Source organism: Phocoena sinus, chromosome 1 (assembly GCF_008692025.1).
Source record: "Phocoena sinus isolate mPhoSin1 chromosome 1, mPhoSin1.pri, whole genome shotgun sequence".
Lineage (NCBI taxonomy): Eukaryota > Metazoa > Chordata > Mammalia > Artiodactyla > Phocoenidae > Phocoena > Phocoena sinus.
The window spans coordinates 12073800-12088121 of NC_045763.1; the positions used below are offsets into that span (position 1 = coordinate 12073800).

The 14322-nt window shown below is 41.1% G+C and overlaps 1 protein-coding gene across 3 annotated transcripts in view; it reads left to right on the plus strand.

Annotated features, from left to right (window-relative positions):
• Nucleotides 1-14322, plus strand: part of DDI2 (DNA damage inducible 1 homolog 2) — a 43333-nt gene that overhangs the window by 11482 nt on the left and 17529 nt on the right. For all 3 annotated transcript variants that reach the window (XR_004348285.1, XM_032621445.1, XM_032621453.1), the window contains exons 3-6: nt 959-1195; nt 3332-3458; nt 6558-6685; nt 10334-10462. Coding sequence is in view for 2 of the 3 variants with exons in the window: in XM_032621445.1 (XP_032477336.1) it covers nt 959-1195; nt 3332-3458; nt 6558-6685; nt 10334-10462 (621 nt within the window). In the remaining variant the exon portion in view is untranslated. The remainder of the gene's footprint in view (nt 1-958; nt 1196-3331; nt 3459-6557; nt 6686-10333; nt 10463-14322) is intronic.

Here is a 14322-nt window from a genome sequence, read left to right on the forward strand (position 1 = left end):
CACTGATTTTTAGTATATTCAGAATTGCCTAACCATCACTATGATCAATTTTAGCACATTTTCATCATCTTTACAAGAAACTCTACTCATCAGCAGTCATTCCCCATCTGCCCTCACGCCTCCTCGCCCTAGGCCACCATCAGTCTACTTTCAGTCTCTGTATTTTCCTATTCTGGACATTTCATAAATGGAATCATATAATATGTGGGTCCTTGAGGTAAGGTTCCCTTTTATTTTCCTTTCACTTTAGTAAGGTCAGCTCACCTTGGATTATGGAACCTGGGAGTGTGGCCTGTGAACCTGTTAAATCTTTTGGTGTACTGAGCACTGAGAACCTGTGCAGGTTTCTTTTCTTGTTTTTTTCTCTCCCGTGAAATGATTACACCTACTCGCTTTCCAGGGTATGAGAAGAGTTAGCAGTGATGCACAGATGAAAGTGTAAATTCAAAGAACTAATAAGTGCGGCACATACTTGTAGAAGTTAACATCTAACATTTATGCTGTTCACTTGATATGTATGGTATTCTTTACCCAAGGTGTCAGGGCTCTTTGGAGCATATGTGAGAGCAGACTAGGATTTTTCTTAAGAACCACATCGAGCTTTACGTGGTTGTGTTTGAGACTGGCTTTGCTTTTTTAAAGACATAAGTAAGTAAAAACTTATTATCCTGGGATATTTTATAAGCCAAGAATTTGGGATTATTACCATTGTCTTCCTATCCCTACCTCTACTCCCCAACCCTCTGTTTTTCTATTCTTTCCTACCTATTCACTCTCGGACTGCAGTCTTTGTATTCAAGGTCAGCGTGAGAAAGAACCAGGGAAAGGGCATTCGGAATGTCTGTGATTACCATCTACTACTATTGCATACCACATATGTGCAAATCTGCTGTTTCCTTCAAATACTTGTTTTTATGGAGTCATTTGAAGTAAACTTCGAATCGATTTTCCCCAACAGACTTACCCCGAATAGACTTCCGTAGCATAGCTGTGCCTGGCACGTCAAACACCCGGCAGCGCCAGCCAGCAGGAGCACAGCAGTCCCACTCATCTCCTGGAGAGGTAGCTTCATCTCCTCAGGGCCTGGACAATCCAGCCTTGCTCCGAGACATGTTGCTGGCCAACCCCCATGAGCTGTCCTTGTTGAAGGAACGCAATCCACCCTTGGCAGATGCTCTGCTCAGTGGAGATCTTGGTAAGCTTATGAAATTTGAAGGCTGTCAAGCTGACCTGAGGTGAATAGTTGTATCACAGCAAATGTGGAGAAACTCAAGCAACTGGTGTGTTCAGCCCACTGTGTCGCATGTTATATTGAACATATCAGTTGGTCTGTGAGAGGTAAATTAGTGCTGATGTCAAAGGCTGAGTTAGTTGGCAATAGTGACAGTTTTAGGGCTGTGTAGAGTTCTGAAGCAGCTCAACCAGCACCTTCGTTTTCCTTTCCTTCCTTTTTTTTTCCCCTAATCGTTTTAGCAGTGTATAACCCAGGTACAGATTTTTTTTTTTAATTGAAGTATAATTGATTTACAATATTGTGTTAGTTTCAGGTGTACAGCATAGCGATTCAGGGGGTTTTTTGTTTGTTATTTTGTGTGTGTGGTTTTTCTTTTTCGGCAGATAATATCTTGTAATGACCAGGTACTGATATTTTAACCTGTTTAGTTAGAACCTCAGTTAAAGAGAGTCCCAGTTAACCAGCTGATGCCAGTTAAAATGATTTCGTTCCAGGAAAACAGGTCCAGTGCCATCAGCCTGTTTGGCGAAGTGCAACCCCTTTATTCTCATTCACCCTACATTTTACAGTAGTGCAGTTGTCACCAGCAGTTTATTTGGGGCTATATTTTAGCCCTTCTTGTATTTAGCAGAACATTTGTTTTTAGTCATCTTTATGAATAAATTTTCTCTGTACATTTCTCCAGTTTTACTCCTGGGTTTATGAAACCCTACTGATTAAATTTTAAAACATAACAGACACTTAATAACTTATTCCTCAATAACCATTTTTAAAATTTAGGTAATATTTACCTACAGAGAAATACTTAGATTTTAGGTATACAGTTCGTTGAGTTTTGACAAACTAATGTAACCAGCACCCCAGTCACAATATAGAACATTTCTTTCACTCCAGAAAGCTCCCTTATGTTCTCTTCTAGTCAGTTTCCTCCCCTTATAGGCTCCAGTATTCTGATCCTTAGAGGTTAGTTTTGCCTAATTTTCATCTTCATGTAAATGGAATCATATAGTATGTCCTCCCTTGTGTCAGGCGTCTTTCACTCAGTGTTTTTTAGATTCATCCCTGTTGTGTGTATTAGTTCATATGACCATTGTTTTGGTTTCTTTAATGTCTTATGCAGCGTATCTTGCCAAAGACCATGATGATGGCACTTGTACATTTATACATTTGAATGTACTCACATTTACGAAATAGCAAATAAAGGTGGTTCTTGTAACATACATCCATCTTATAGCAAGCAATGTTTTCTCTTCGCTAATTTTCCTGCTTCGTATCCATCGGGTAATATAGACAAACAGTAGTTTGCTTATAATTTATCTGCTTTAAGGCAGAGTGTGTTGTAAAGGAAACAAAAGTAGAAGAGGAAAAGAGGGATAGTAGTGCTCTCTTTTATTTCTAGGTAATAGGATAATAAGGGCAGTGGGGAGGGGAGGGGTAGCATCATTTATCTGCCACGCTGATTTAAATTGAAAAGTCATCGTCTCTGAGATGATGTCTACAAATACATTATTTCTTTTTTTATATATATAAATTTATTTATTTGTTTGTTTGTTTCTATTTTTGGCTATGTTGGGCCTTTGTTGCTGTGCGTGGGCTTTCTCTAGTTGGCGGCGAGCGGGCTCTGCTTTTGTGGTGCACGGGCTTCTTATTGCGGTGGCTTCTCTTGTTGCAGAGAACGGACTCTTAGGCGCGCGGGCATCATTAGTTGTGGCACGTGGACTCAGTAGTTGTGGTTCGTGGGCTCTAGAGCACAGGCTCAACAGTTGTGGTGCACGGGCTTAGCTACTCCACGGCATGTGGGATCTTCCTGGACCAGGGCTCGAACCTGTGTCCCTTGAATTGGCAGGCAGACTCTTAACCACTGCGCCACCAGGGAAGCCCCAGCAAATACATTATTTCTCTACACTAAATTTAGGTGAAGAAGTAATCTTTTCTGCAGAGAATAGAAAGTAAACGTAATTGCTCATTTTAAATGATTTCTAGCCATCCTTTCTGCATCTCTTATAGTTGTATTTTGAGAAATTGTTCAGTGTGGAAAAATACTAATAAAGAATGAAAATATAATGGTTTTTAAGATTTTGCCCACTGTTCTTGCAGAGAAATTTTCCAGGGTCCTGGTGGAGCAGCAGCAGGACCGAGCCCGGAGAGAGCAAGAAAGGATTCGTCTCTTTTCTGCGGACCCTTTTGATCTTGAAGCTCAGGCAAAGATAGAAGAAGATATAAGGTAATTACTCCTTTGCCCAAAGAGCAAGATTTAGAGAATCTAGGGTTCCCAAACTCCAGGTGATCTTGTATTTGTTGGGCATCTGCTTTGAGGTAGATTCCTTATTTTGCATCTGAGGTAGTAGCTTCAGTCTTCTAGTTTATTCTCTCCTCTTCCATTTTCCTTGCATTTTGATTCAACATTACAGAAATACAGCTACCTAATTTAATGACTTTCTAAAATTTTGATAAAGACTCCCTGACTAGCCCACAGCACATTATTAAGGCAACTCCAGGTAGATGACCCCAGGACTGAGCAGAAGCCCCCAGTTTGGTGAGACTACTAGGCTGGCTACTCAAACCGATTGGACTCTCTTTCCTTAGACATAATGCATGAGCCCTGATTAAATCCAGGGCTTGGACATGACTGAATTAGAGAAAACTGTACAAAGAGGAACCTTATAGTCCTAAGTCCGGTTTCCTTCCACATTTCTTGGACTGGGCTCAGCAGATAAACTGACTGCGGGACTGGTTTCCAGCTCCAGATTCTCTAGTGCTATGGTTCTCACCTGGGGCAGCATTAAAGTCATATGAGAAGCTTTTAAAAATGCAGGTGCTCAGGCTTTACTCCCAAATCTGATGAATCAGAATCTTAAGGGGGTGGGACTTCCGTGGTGGCGCAGTGTTTAAGAATCTGCCTGCCAATGCAAGGGACACAGGTTCAAGCCCTGGTCCGCGAAGATCCCACATGCCGCAGAGCAAATAAACCCATGTGCCACAACTACTGAAACCCACACACCTAGAACCTGTGCTCCACAACAAGGGGAGCCACCGCGATGAGAGGCCCTCGCACCGCAACGGAGAGTATCCCCCGCTCGCCGCATCTAGAGAAAGCCTGCACACAGCAACGAAGACCCAACACGGCCATAAATAAATAGATAGATAGAATCTTAAGGGGTGGGACCTAAGCACGTACAAGGATACTAGTGCCAACCTTGGTCCCCTTACTAGTCACAAGCAAGAAGCTGTTCAGTCAGTCCCTTTGAATAAAAGAACAGTTGCTTTCCCCCATTCCAGATTCGGTTTATTGCTAATTGTGAAGGGCTTAGTATAACTAAGAACAATAACTGTAAGGCCACTCCTTTTAGGGGCCTGATCATCATCTTTGGTTACTTAAATGAAGCCTAACTTGGTCATTATATTACACTGTTAACTTGGAAGTCAAATAAAGGGTTTCTTATTTCTCTGAGTACATTTGAAATCAGAGAAATGTAAATACGCCAGAATCAATTGATAGCCCTAAGCCGTTCACTTGTGTTCTTGTCTGTATAGTGTTCCCATTAATTGTATTGGATACTAATAACTATCTTTGAGAAACATACCGCTAGGTAAATCTGTGCAGAGAAATGGGAAGATATTTGTGTTTTCTGAACTAGACCGCATTGCAGCTATAAGTGAGCCTGACATAACTCTCAAGAACAGTTGCATTCAAGCCAGGAAGCAGGAGGGGTGGGCGGGGCAGTGGGGAGGCATCATAGCCAAACCATGACACCGAGCTATTGGAAGAGAGGTGAAACGAGGCACATCCATAGGCTCATGTTTCTTCCCAGGGGTGAGGTAGGGGAACTGGGACAATGCATGTGTTCTTTTAGAGGAGAAAACCTTGTGCCTGTAAAGTGACATAGAGCCCAGGAAAGCCAAAGTAACTGGTGGTATTTCAGATGATTTTTTGCTGAAATGTATCTTGGTTGGAATCAATGTAAGGTCAGGAGTGCACAACTAATTTTAGGTTATTTTTAAATTTAATAATGTGACCTAGGAGAAAAGCTGTGTAATTGTATAGAATGCCTATAGCAGTTTTATTTGATACGCTACACCAGTGATTACACAGGGTACATGTACACTGAGGTATATAGTAGCTCGCATATTTGCCGGGCTAAATTAAACAAGTTTACCTTTGACTTTCTGAAAAATTTAATATTTTATTATAGACTGGCTGATAAAGCCATCAATACAATTGGGCTAGAGTATTATTACAGAAGGGACCGGCGCTACAGTTTAGAATAGAGGTCAGCAAACTTTTTCCATAAGGAGCCAGGTAGCGAATATTTTAGGCTTCGCCGGCCATGCAGTCTCTGTCGGTAGCACTCAGTTCTGCCAGTGCAGTGTGAAAGCAGCTATGTGAACGGTGTGGTTGTGTTCCCGTAAACAAACAGTGGGCTGTAGTTTGCCACCCTCTGGCTTACAGCTGTAATTGATCCCACCTTGGGCCCTGTTCTGTAATTGTCTCAGTCTTCAGCAAAGTTGCCTGGCCCCAGCCGTAGTTTAAATTAATGTTTGTAGTGTTTTGATGATGTTTCTAGAAGAGTTGGGGAGGAAGACATGAGATGCTGGAGTAAGCTGGAACTCCGTTTTATGTGCTTTTCTCACGTAAGAATTAGAATATATTCAATTTTGAAGAAATATTTTGATGGACCAGGTGAACTATGATGCATATGTGTGTGTATAGTTTTCCAAGTGACAGCCAGGTAGTTAGATATTTTTGAGCATCTGCTCTTACCTCAGCATTGTGTACTAGGTGCTTTATACCTCTCAGCGATCCTATGATAGAAATTATTGTTCTCGTTTTATAGATTAGAAACTAATTTTTTACAGACTTGGAAATTAAGCAGCAGATGTAACACAAGCAGTTGAAACGTCTGTGTATTATATTTGCAAACTATTTTTAATGCAGTGGACATAGAAAATGTACCCAGATAACCAGTAAATCCTCAGTTTAAATTGAAGCATTGATGAAATTCTAATATTCTACAGGATAAAAAGGGTTGTGACCCTTACTCTCCAGAATTTTGTTTTCCTGTTTCTGAGCTTGTAAAGGGAACATAATTGTTTTTACATGAAGGTGATTTGTATGCCTTTAGATTTTCTGCCAATTATATATCTCACTTCCTCCTGCTAAATCACATATTTCAGGATAGAGCACCAATTTCCATTTCCATGACTCAGCCGCTATAGTTGGAGGAAAAGATATGTACAGGTCTTTTTTAATATTGTGACTTTGAAACAGATTGCTCTTCATGGAAATAATGCTTTTAGCGTGCCTGGTTTTGGTTTGTTACAGGCAACAGAACATTGAGGAAAACATGACAATAGCTATGGAAGAGGCTCCGGAAAGTTTTGGCCAAGTAGTGATGCTTTATATTAACTGCAAAGTGAATGGACATCCTGTGAAAGCCTTTGTTGACTCAGGTGATGTCTCCATCTTTTGTGTCTTTGTCTCTACATCTAACGTTCTGACCTGACACAGGGAGAAGGGGAGACTGGTGTCCGTTAAAGATGGCAGTAGTCCTTTGGACAGCTGACTAACAAGCCCAAGGGTTATTGTTTCACTTGCCAATCTTTTCTTTGTAATAGGTTTTTCTTTAATTATTTCTTAACCAGTTTTGTATTTTGCAGTGTCTTCCTTTATCTTCCTACCTCCCCTTATTTGGCATCCTAATTTCTAGGATACCTCTATAAGAAACGGGAGTAAATGGGTTTAGAATAAGGAGCTATAAGAAGGAGGTGTGTAGGGCTTCCCTGGTGGCGCAGTGGTTGAGAGTCTGCCTGCCGATGCAGGGGACACAGGTTTGTGCCCCGGTCCGGGAAGGTCCCACATGCCGCGGAGCGGCTGGGCCCGTGAGCCATGGCCTCTGAGCCTGCGCGTCCGGAGCCTGTGCTCCGCAACGGGAGAGGCCACAGCAGTGAGAGGCCCGCGTACCACAAAAATATATATATATATAGAAGGAGGTGTGTAGAGTAGAGGTCAAACAGATATTTCAGCTTGGTCTGTGTGCCAGCACTCTACCAGGAGCCATGAGGAGTGTAAGGGTGTATGGGGCTTGGTTCTTGCCATTAAAGAACTTACCAGCCAGGTCAGGAGACGAGAGTTCCCCACTTGAGCATTCAGATAATGCCTGTACTAACGGGCACCTTTTCTCTTAGTAACAACACTTTGCTGTTTAGTAAGACCACCCAGGGCAGCACCATGTGAGTGTAATTGAGTGGTCTTGTGCCTTCATTCTAGGTATCTCTCTTGAGGCCGTGAGATAACGAGTGTGTTCCTAGAGAAGTAAAAACCCCTGCTCAAGTAGGTTTTCTTCCACTCGTTCATCCACAAATACCTGAGCACATGCTAGGTTTCAACTGTTAAGAGTTTGTGTCCTGAGATGCATATATTCCTGGGAGGAGTAAATCTGCTGATTATTTACTGTTGAGTGCTATGTGCAGGACCTTGTGCTGAGTGCTTGGGGGTAAGACTGGAGCTTCATAGGGCTCCTGTGAGTGAGAGATAAATTCATAAGAGACTCTGATATAACACTCAGCATTTATTGAGCCCTTACTATGTGCCAAGCACCATGCTAGGTGCTTAGTATATCATCTTCAATTTTATTTAATCCTCAGACTATCCGTATGAGCTGTGTTCTGTTATCCCTGTTTTACAGATGAGGAAACTTAGATATAAAGGGGGGAAGTCACTCTTCCAGGTATTCAAAGTTCATGAGCAGTAGGCTTTGGATTCAGCCCCAGATCTACCAGAACTCTTAACCACTGTGCAAAACTCAGATGCGTGTTGGATGAACATAAAGACCACGTTCTCACTCTGACTGGGTTGCTCAGGCGTGGCTTCTCCAAAGAGAGGGCATTTGAACTGAGCTGTCTCCATGGGTAGAGGGTTGGGGCTTTGACCTGAGTCTTAAGAAAAGGCAGGAGAGCAGTGAAAGGGACCCTTCTCATCCTGGGTTTGCAGACTTTACACCAATAACTAGCTTACGAGGAGTAGAGTGAGGAAGGGGGGAAGGAAAGAATTGCCTTCCCAAATTCCCTTTTCCTTCATTATTTCTGGGCCTTCTTGACTCTAACCTTCCTCAAATGCCAAGAGGTTTAAGTGCCCATAAAGTGTAAGTTATCTGTGAGTAATATGAACAGGAAGTGTTGAAATTGAATGAGAGGAGAGATCACTGGGAGAGGACAGTCAGCTGGGGAGGAGGTGGGTCTTGAGCTGGGCCTTAAAGCATAAGTAGAGTTCAGAGAAAGCGAAAGTAGAGGAAGGGGCACTCTACAGGAGGGTCAGAGTGAGTAAGAGACAAGGGAGACGCCTTCCTCTGCGTAAAGTGGAAGGTTTACAGCAGTCAGGCTATAAGGCTGGTATCTGAGGCCGTTTGGGCTGCCATAACAACACCGTAAACCGGGTGGCTTATAAACAACACAGATTTATTTCCCGGTTGTGGAGGCTGAGAAGTCCAAGATCAAGATGCTGGCGGAGGGACTTCCCTGGCGGTCCAGCGGTTAAGACCCCGCGCTTCCAGTGCAGGTGCGGGTTTGATCCCTGTGGGGGAGCTAAGATCCCACATGCTGTGCAGCGCGGCCCAAAAAAAAAATGGTGCTGGCAAATTGGGTACCTGATTCCTAGTTCATAGATGAACATCTTCTCCCTGTGTCCTCACATGGTGGAAGGGGAGAGGGAGCTCTCTGGGGTCTCTTTTATAAAGGCACTAAATCCCATTCATGAGGGTTCCACACTCATGACCTAATTAATCACCTTCCAAAGGCCCCACTTCCTAACATCATCACATTGGGAATTAGGTTTCAACCTGAATTTTGGAGGGACACAAACATTCAGTCTGTAGCAGCTGGAAATAGTTGGACCAGGGTGAGGTGGGATCTGAGGCTGTGGTGATGTGGGTTTGAAGATCTTATAAAGAGTAGGAACCTTTGAGGACCTTTGAGCAGATGAATAAGGGATCTGAAGAAGGTGGTATTTTAAGAAGATTGAAGGCAGTGGCAGTTCTGGAGTATTCTGTACCCCTAAAGATCAGAACTATTTCCTTGCTTTAAACTGTATATCCACAGAAAGGATTGGAAACCAGAGAAGTTGTCCACTAGCTAGAGGGATAGAGTGTGAGCCAGGTTGACTGCTATGGTTAGAAGAAGAAAGGTCAGAAATTGCCCAGAATTTATTAACAGGATTGGAACTGAGTTTGAGAGTTGGGAGAAGGCTATAAGAAGAGGGGTCGAAAGTGAACAGTTGCCTCTGTCTTACGGTTGTAAGAAAAAGGGTTCCATTGGCAAAGAGAGAAATCCAAAGTGAGAATTATTTGGGGAGAAAGAGTATTTATACCTATTGGCTTTGAGATAGACATGTCCAAACACACAGGAATGTGGAACTAGATTCTGTGGGAGAGATTAGGACCCTAGGTAAAGATTAGAGAAGTGTCTGTTCTCTGCACAGGCTGACTCCAGCTCTGTGGGTGAGTGTATGTAACCAGGAGAGAAAAGACCTTAGTGCCCTCTTCCTGATAGGAAAGAGGGTCTAATTGTTGGAGCAGAGAATGGAGAGTTCAGTTATAGTTTTTTTTTTTTTTTTTTTTTTTTTTTTTTCAGTTATAGTTTTTTGAAAGACTGCATGATGTATTTTTTAACTGGTAAATTAGAGTGTCCCAGAGTTTGAAATAAAAATAACTTGGTAGATGTTTAGAGATACTCAGTGGAAACTGATCTGAGGGTGCAGTAGTGCTTACTCGAGTGTTTCCATCTGTAGACAGAGTTTGACTTTTTGGAGATCCTTTCCACGTAGTTTTGCTTTCTGTGTTTAAAGTTTTAAAATATCATTTAATTATTACATTTAAATAATGTTATTTCCCTCGATGTGAAGTTTCTACACTGTGTTTCAGATTGCAGTGTAAAACTGAAAGTTGAACTAAGTGTAGCAGGAAGCCCGCTAGGTAGGAATAATCGTACACAGACAGAAGCTTGGGAGTATACTTGCTTTCTGCCCTGTTCTTAGTGCTGCATTTTTTTAGCTTCCCACACGTGTGGATTGTGTCTGTGTTATCTGATGTTTCCCTCCACCTCCAGGTGCCCAGATGACCATTATGAGCCAAGCTTGTGCAGAAAGGTGTAATATAATGAGGCTGGTGGACCGTCGGTGGGCAGGGATCGCCAAAGGAGTGGGCACCCAGAAGATTATTGGAAGGGTACATCTAGGTGAGTGCAGGGCACTGGGAGTCTTTGTAGGGTAGTGGACTTTAAAAATTCCTTTTGGATAGGGGCATCTGATCCAGCATGCCCAGTCCCTAGCAATTTAAAATCCTATAGTCTATCAGAGTTATAATGTAACATCGTTTAGCTGGTTACAGAAAAACACCAGTCCCCTATGTACTTCTGTTTCCTGCTCTTTAGAGATAACCCCTTTTCCACTATTATAGCTGATTTCTTTCGGTGCCTACCTCCATATTTCTAAGTAACACGTTTATAGTGCTGTTTACTGACAGGACTATGTAAATACTGTTGAGAGCTGAGCCATCTAATTGAAAAAGATTATTTTTCCTTTCATGTCTAGTATTTTTTGTCGGAATTTTTGTCTTTTGTATGTGTGTGTCATTCGGTTTTTTTGGTTGTTACTCATCCCTAAACACGTACCTAGTGTGTAAATCTCCCTTATACATGTCATCCTATGGAAGATGCTGCTTCTAGCCGGGACTGGTGGTTCAAGGCTGCTTCATAGCTGCTGTTTTGGAATCTGGGTCCTGAAGGGTGCCTTTCACTTCCGTCTTACGTTGGATGATATGGATCCCATACTTTTTTCTTTTTTTTTGCACTCCTTGGTTTATTAGAGTATATCTTCCAGTAACTTTCTGAGAAGGAGTGCACAGGAGTGAATTGAGTCCTTAAATATCAGAACACATCTTTTTTTCCAACATTCTACCCGTCTGAGTATGTTGGAAATCACTTTCCGTCATGATTTTTGTCAGTGTGGCTTTGGAGAAGCTGGCCGCTATTCTGACTCTTGATCTTCTATGTGTCCGATTTCTTTTCCCTTTCTGAAGCTTATAGTTCTTCTCTTTGACCTCAGTGTTTTAAAATTTCACAATGATGTACGTGGGTGTAGTAGATCACTTTTCGTCTACTGGGCTAGATACCTTTCAGTCTGAAAAAATGGTTCTGATAATGATTTCCTCCCCTCTGCAATGTCTGTTAGTCAGGTAGGATAATCTTCTGTCATGGACTTGTCCTCTAGTTTATTTTCTTTCTCTTTCTTGCATTGTGTTTTGGGAGGTTTTTAACGAGATTTCCTCAACTTTGTCTTCTAACCTTTCTTTTCTGTTTGGTAGTTTTCTTTCATGTTAGATGGTTTTTCTCAAGTGTCTGGTGATCCTTGGTGTCTGCTCATATTTGAAGAGTGGGACACCAGAAGGCTATTTGGAAGGTTAGTTGGGTGGGTAGCCATGCTGATTGTGGGTGATCTGGAAGTTGGGACGGAGAAAAAGGCTAGAGTCTCAGTAAGCTTCCACTTAACCCCTCTAGTTTTCAGTTTGGTGCTTGTTGTTGTATCTCTGTCTTCCTTCATGCCCACCTCTCTTACTAGAGCCTCTGTTTCACCCTCTTGAGAAAACAAGCCTCTAGTCTACTGTCGGGGTGAGGCGGTGGTCATCTGGCTGAGCAGAGTGCGGGAGAAGGAGCCCCGAGGTGCAGTTGTGCCTCCATAGCCCTTCACCACTACTCCTGCTTTGGGCTCCCTCCACCCCCGTTTGCAGAGGTACTTGTTTCAACCAACTCATCAGCCTCTTGGGATAAAAAGGGTTGCTGCTTAGTGTTCCTTAGTGCCATCTGCTTTCTAGTTCCAAAATTGTGTTTCAGTTATCTCTTCCATTATTTTTGGCCTTAGTAATCTGTACATTTTAAAAGAAAAACAACTTTTTATTGTGGTTTTTTTTTAGGAGTAAATTAAGTTAAATACATGTGTTCAGTCCTTCGTCTTTAATCAGAATTGTTCTTCTCTTTGTTTTTTTCTTTCATTATCTATTTAATTAGTTGCTCATTGTAGAGAATTTGAAAGTATAGAAATGTGAAAAGAAGCAAAATTAATTCTTTTAGGTGAGAATCAATCAGTAGTAGCATTTGGACATATCTCTTTCTGGCATTGTTTTCTTGTAAAAGGTGATCATATAATACTATATAGAATTTTTATACTTTGCTTTAAGAAAACGTAAGAGCATTTTCCAAATGCCATTAAAAATTTTATAAGCATCACTTAAGTAAATGCATCGCATTCTGTTGTATGGGTTTAATGGTCAACCTTTGGGATATATTTTTCCCCTAATATTTTGTCATTGTAACATGGAAGTGCATTTTTGTGCAAACTGATTTTTTTTCCCCTTAGTTAAAATTCCCATAAGTGAACCTACTAAATCCAAGATTATGAATACCCTTTAAGGCTCTTGATATTGTTAACTGGTACCAATCTAGCTTCTCCAGCACTGATTGAACATTCATGTTAATTTCCTTATACAATCAAGTATTTTTAGTTTTATCCCTTTAATTTGCAGATAAAAAAGTGGTTTTTTTTTTTTTTTTTTACTGTAAATGACTTTTCTTTCGTTGCAAGTGGTAGTTTTTCTACCTGTTTTCCTCTTCATATCTGTTTCATTTTTCCTGGTTTAATACATTTGTCTATTATTAGAAGTCTCCGTGTTTTCTATTATTGATTTTCTATAGAATAAGGATAGTTTAAATACCTTACCTCTTATGTACTTTCTTACACACAATAGGACTGAAATTGGGTAAGAAAACCACAAACCAGTTGCTTCAGAGTCTGAGTTCTTAGATTTCTCATGGTTTTTAGTGAGAAGATAATAGGAGACAAAAAATACCAGTCCCTTGTGTCCTTCTTTTGGTTGCACAAGTTGTACCATTTTGCAACTTTGGCTATGATAGGTATCAAGAAAACCTTATAACAGTAAGGATAGTCTAAGTAAAGGAGAGCTACACCATGGATAGGAAGTTTCAATATGTTGGAGGTGGTAGTTCTCCCACATTCGTCAACAGAGTCGTTGTAATACATTTAAAACCCCAATGAATTGTTTTGTTTTGTTCGTGAGACTTGATGTGTTAATTTTAAATTTTATGTAGGCCCTTTATGGCAGGAGTAGTCAAGATACTCTGGAATAACTTCCCCATCTAGATAATACCAAGACCAAAGGACTAGAACAGAAACAGACCCATGCTTAACATGAACCTTGATAAATGAGAGGGGAAGTCTTATGGAGCAGTGGGAAAGTTTTAGGAAATGTGCTAGGACGATTGGGTATCCATGGGGAAAAAATGAATTGGAAGTGGGACCCTGTCTCACATCACACACAAAAGTCAATTCAAGGTTGATTAAAGGCCTGAATGTGCAAGGCAAAGTCAGGCTTTTAGAAGAAAATATAGGAGAATGTCTTGTGTAGGGAAGAGGTTCTTTAAAAGATATGAAGGAAATTATTTGATAAATACAGCCGATCGAGATTAAGAACTTTTCATCAAGCACATCTTAAAGAAAGTGAACAAACACAAACTAGGAAAGAACTTAGTAACATGTATAACTAATAAAGGATTCATATTTAGAATATATATGTATTCTGTATGTTTGTGTATCCTCCAACTCAGTAAGAAAAACTGGTATATAAAAAATGGCAGAAACATTTGAACAAGCACTTTAAGAGGAAACTCAAATGGTTAATAAGTGTGAAAAATTGCTTTATCTCATTAATCAGGGAAATAGAGAATTACTTGCCAGATTTTAAATCTAATAATATTGAGTGTTGGGAGAATGTGGAACAATGGGAACTTCCCAAAAACCCCTGGAAACATTTTGGAAAGTAATTCAGCATCGAGTAGAGCTGAGCTAATATCCCCTAGCGCCCTGTATGTTTTTAGAGTATACCTTAGAGACACTCGTGGCACACCAGGAGACAAGTGCAAGAATGCTCACGTTAGCATTGCTTACAACGGCAGAAACTGGAAGCAACCCAAATGTCCCGTAGCAGCAGAATGGATAAATAAATCAGTGGTGGTGTCTTAAACAT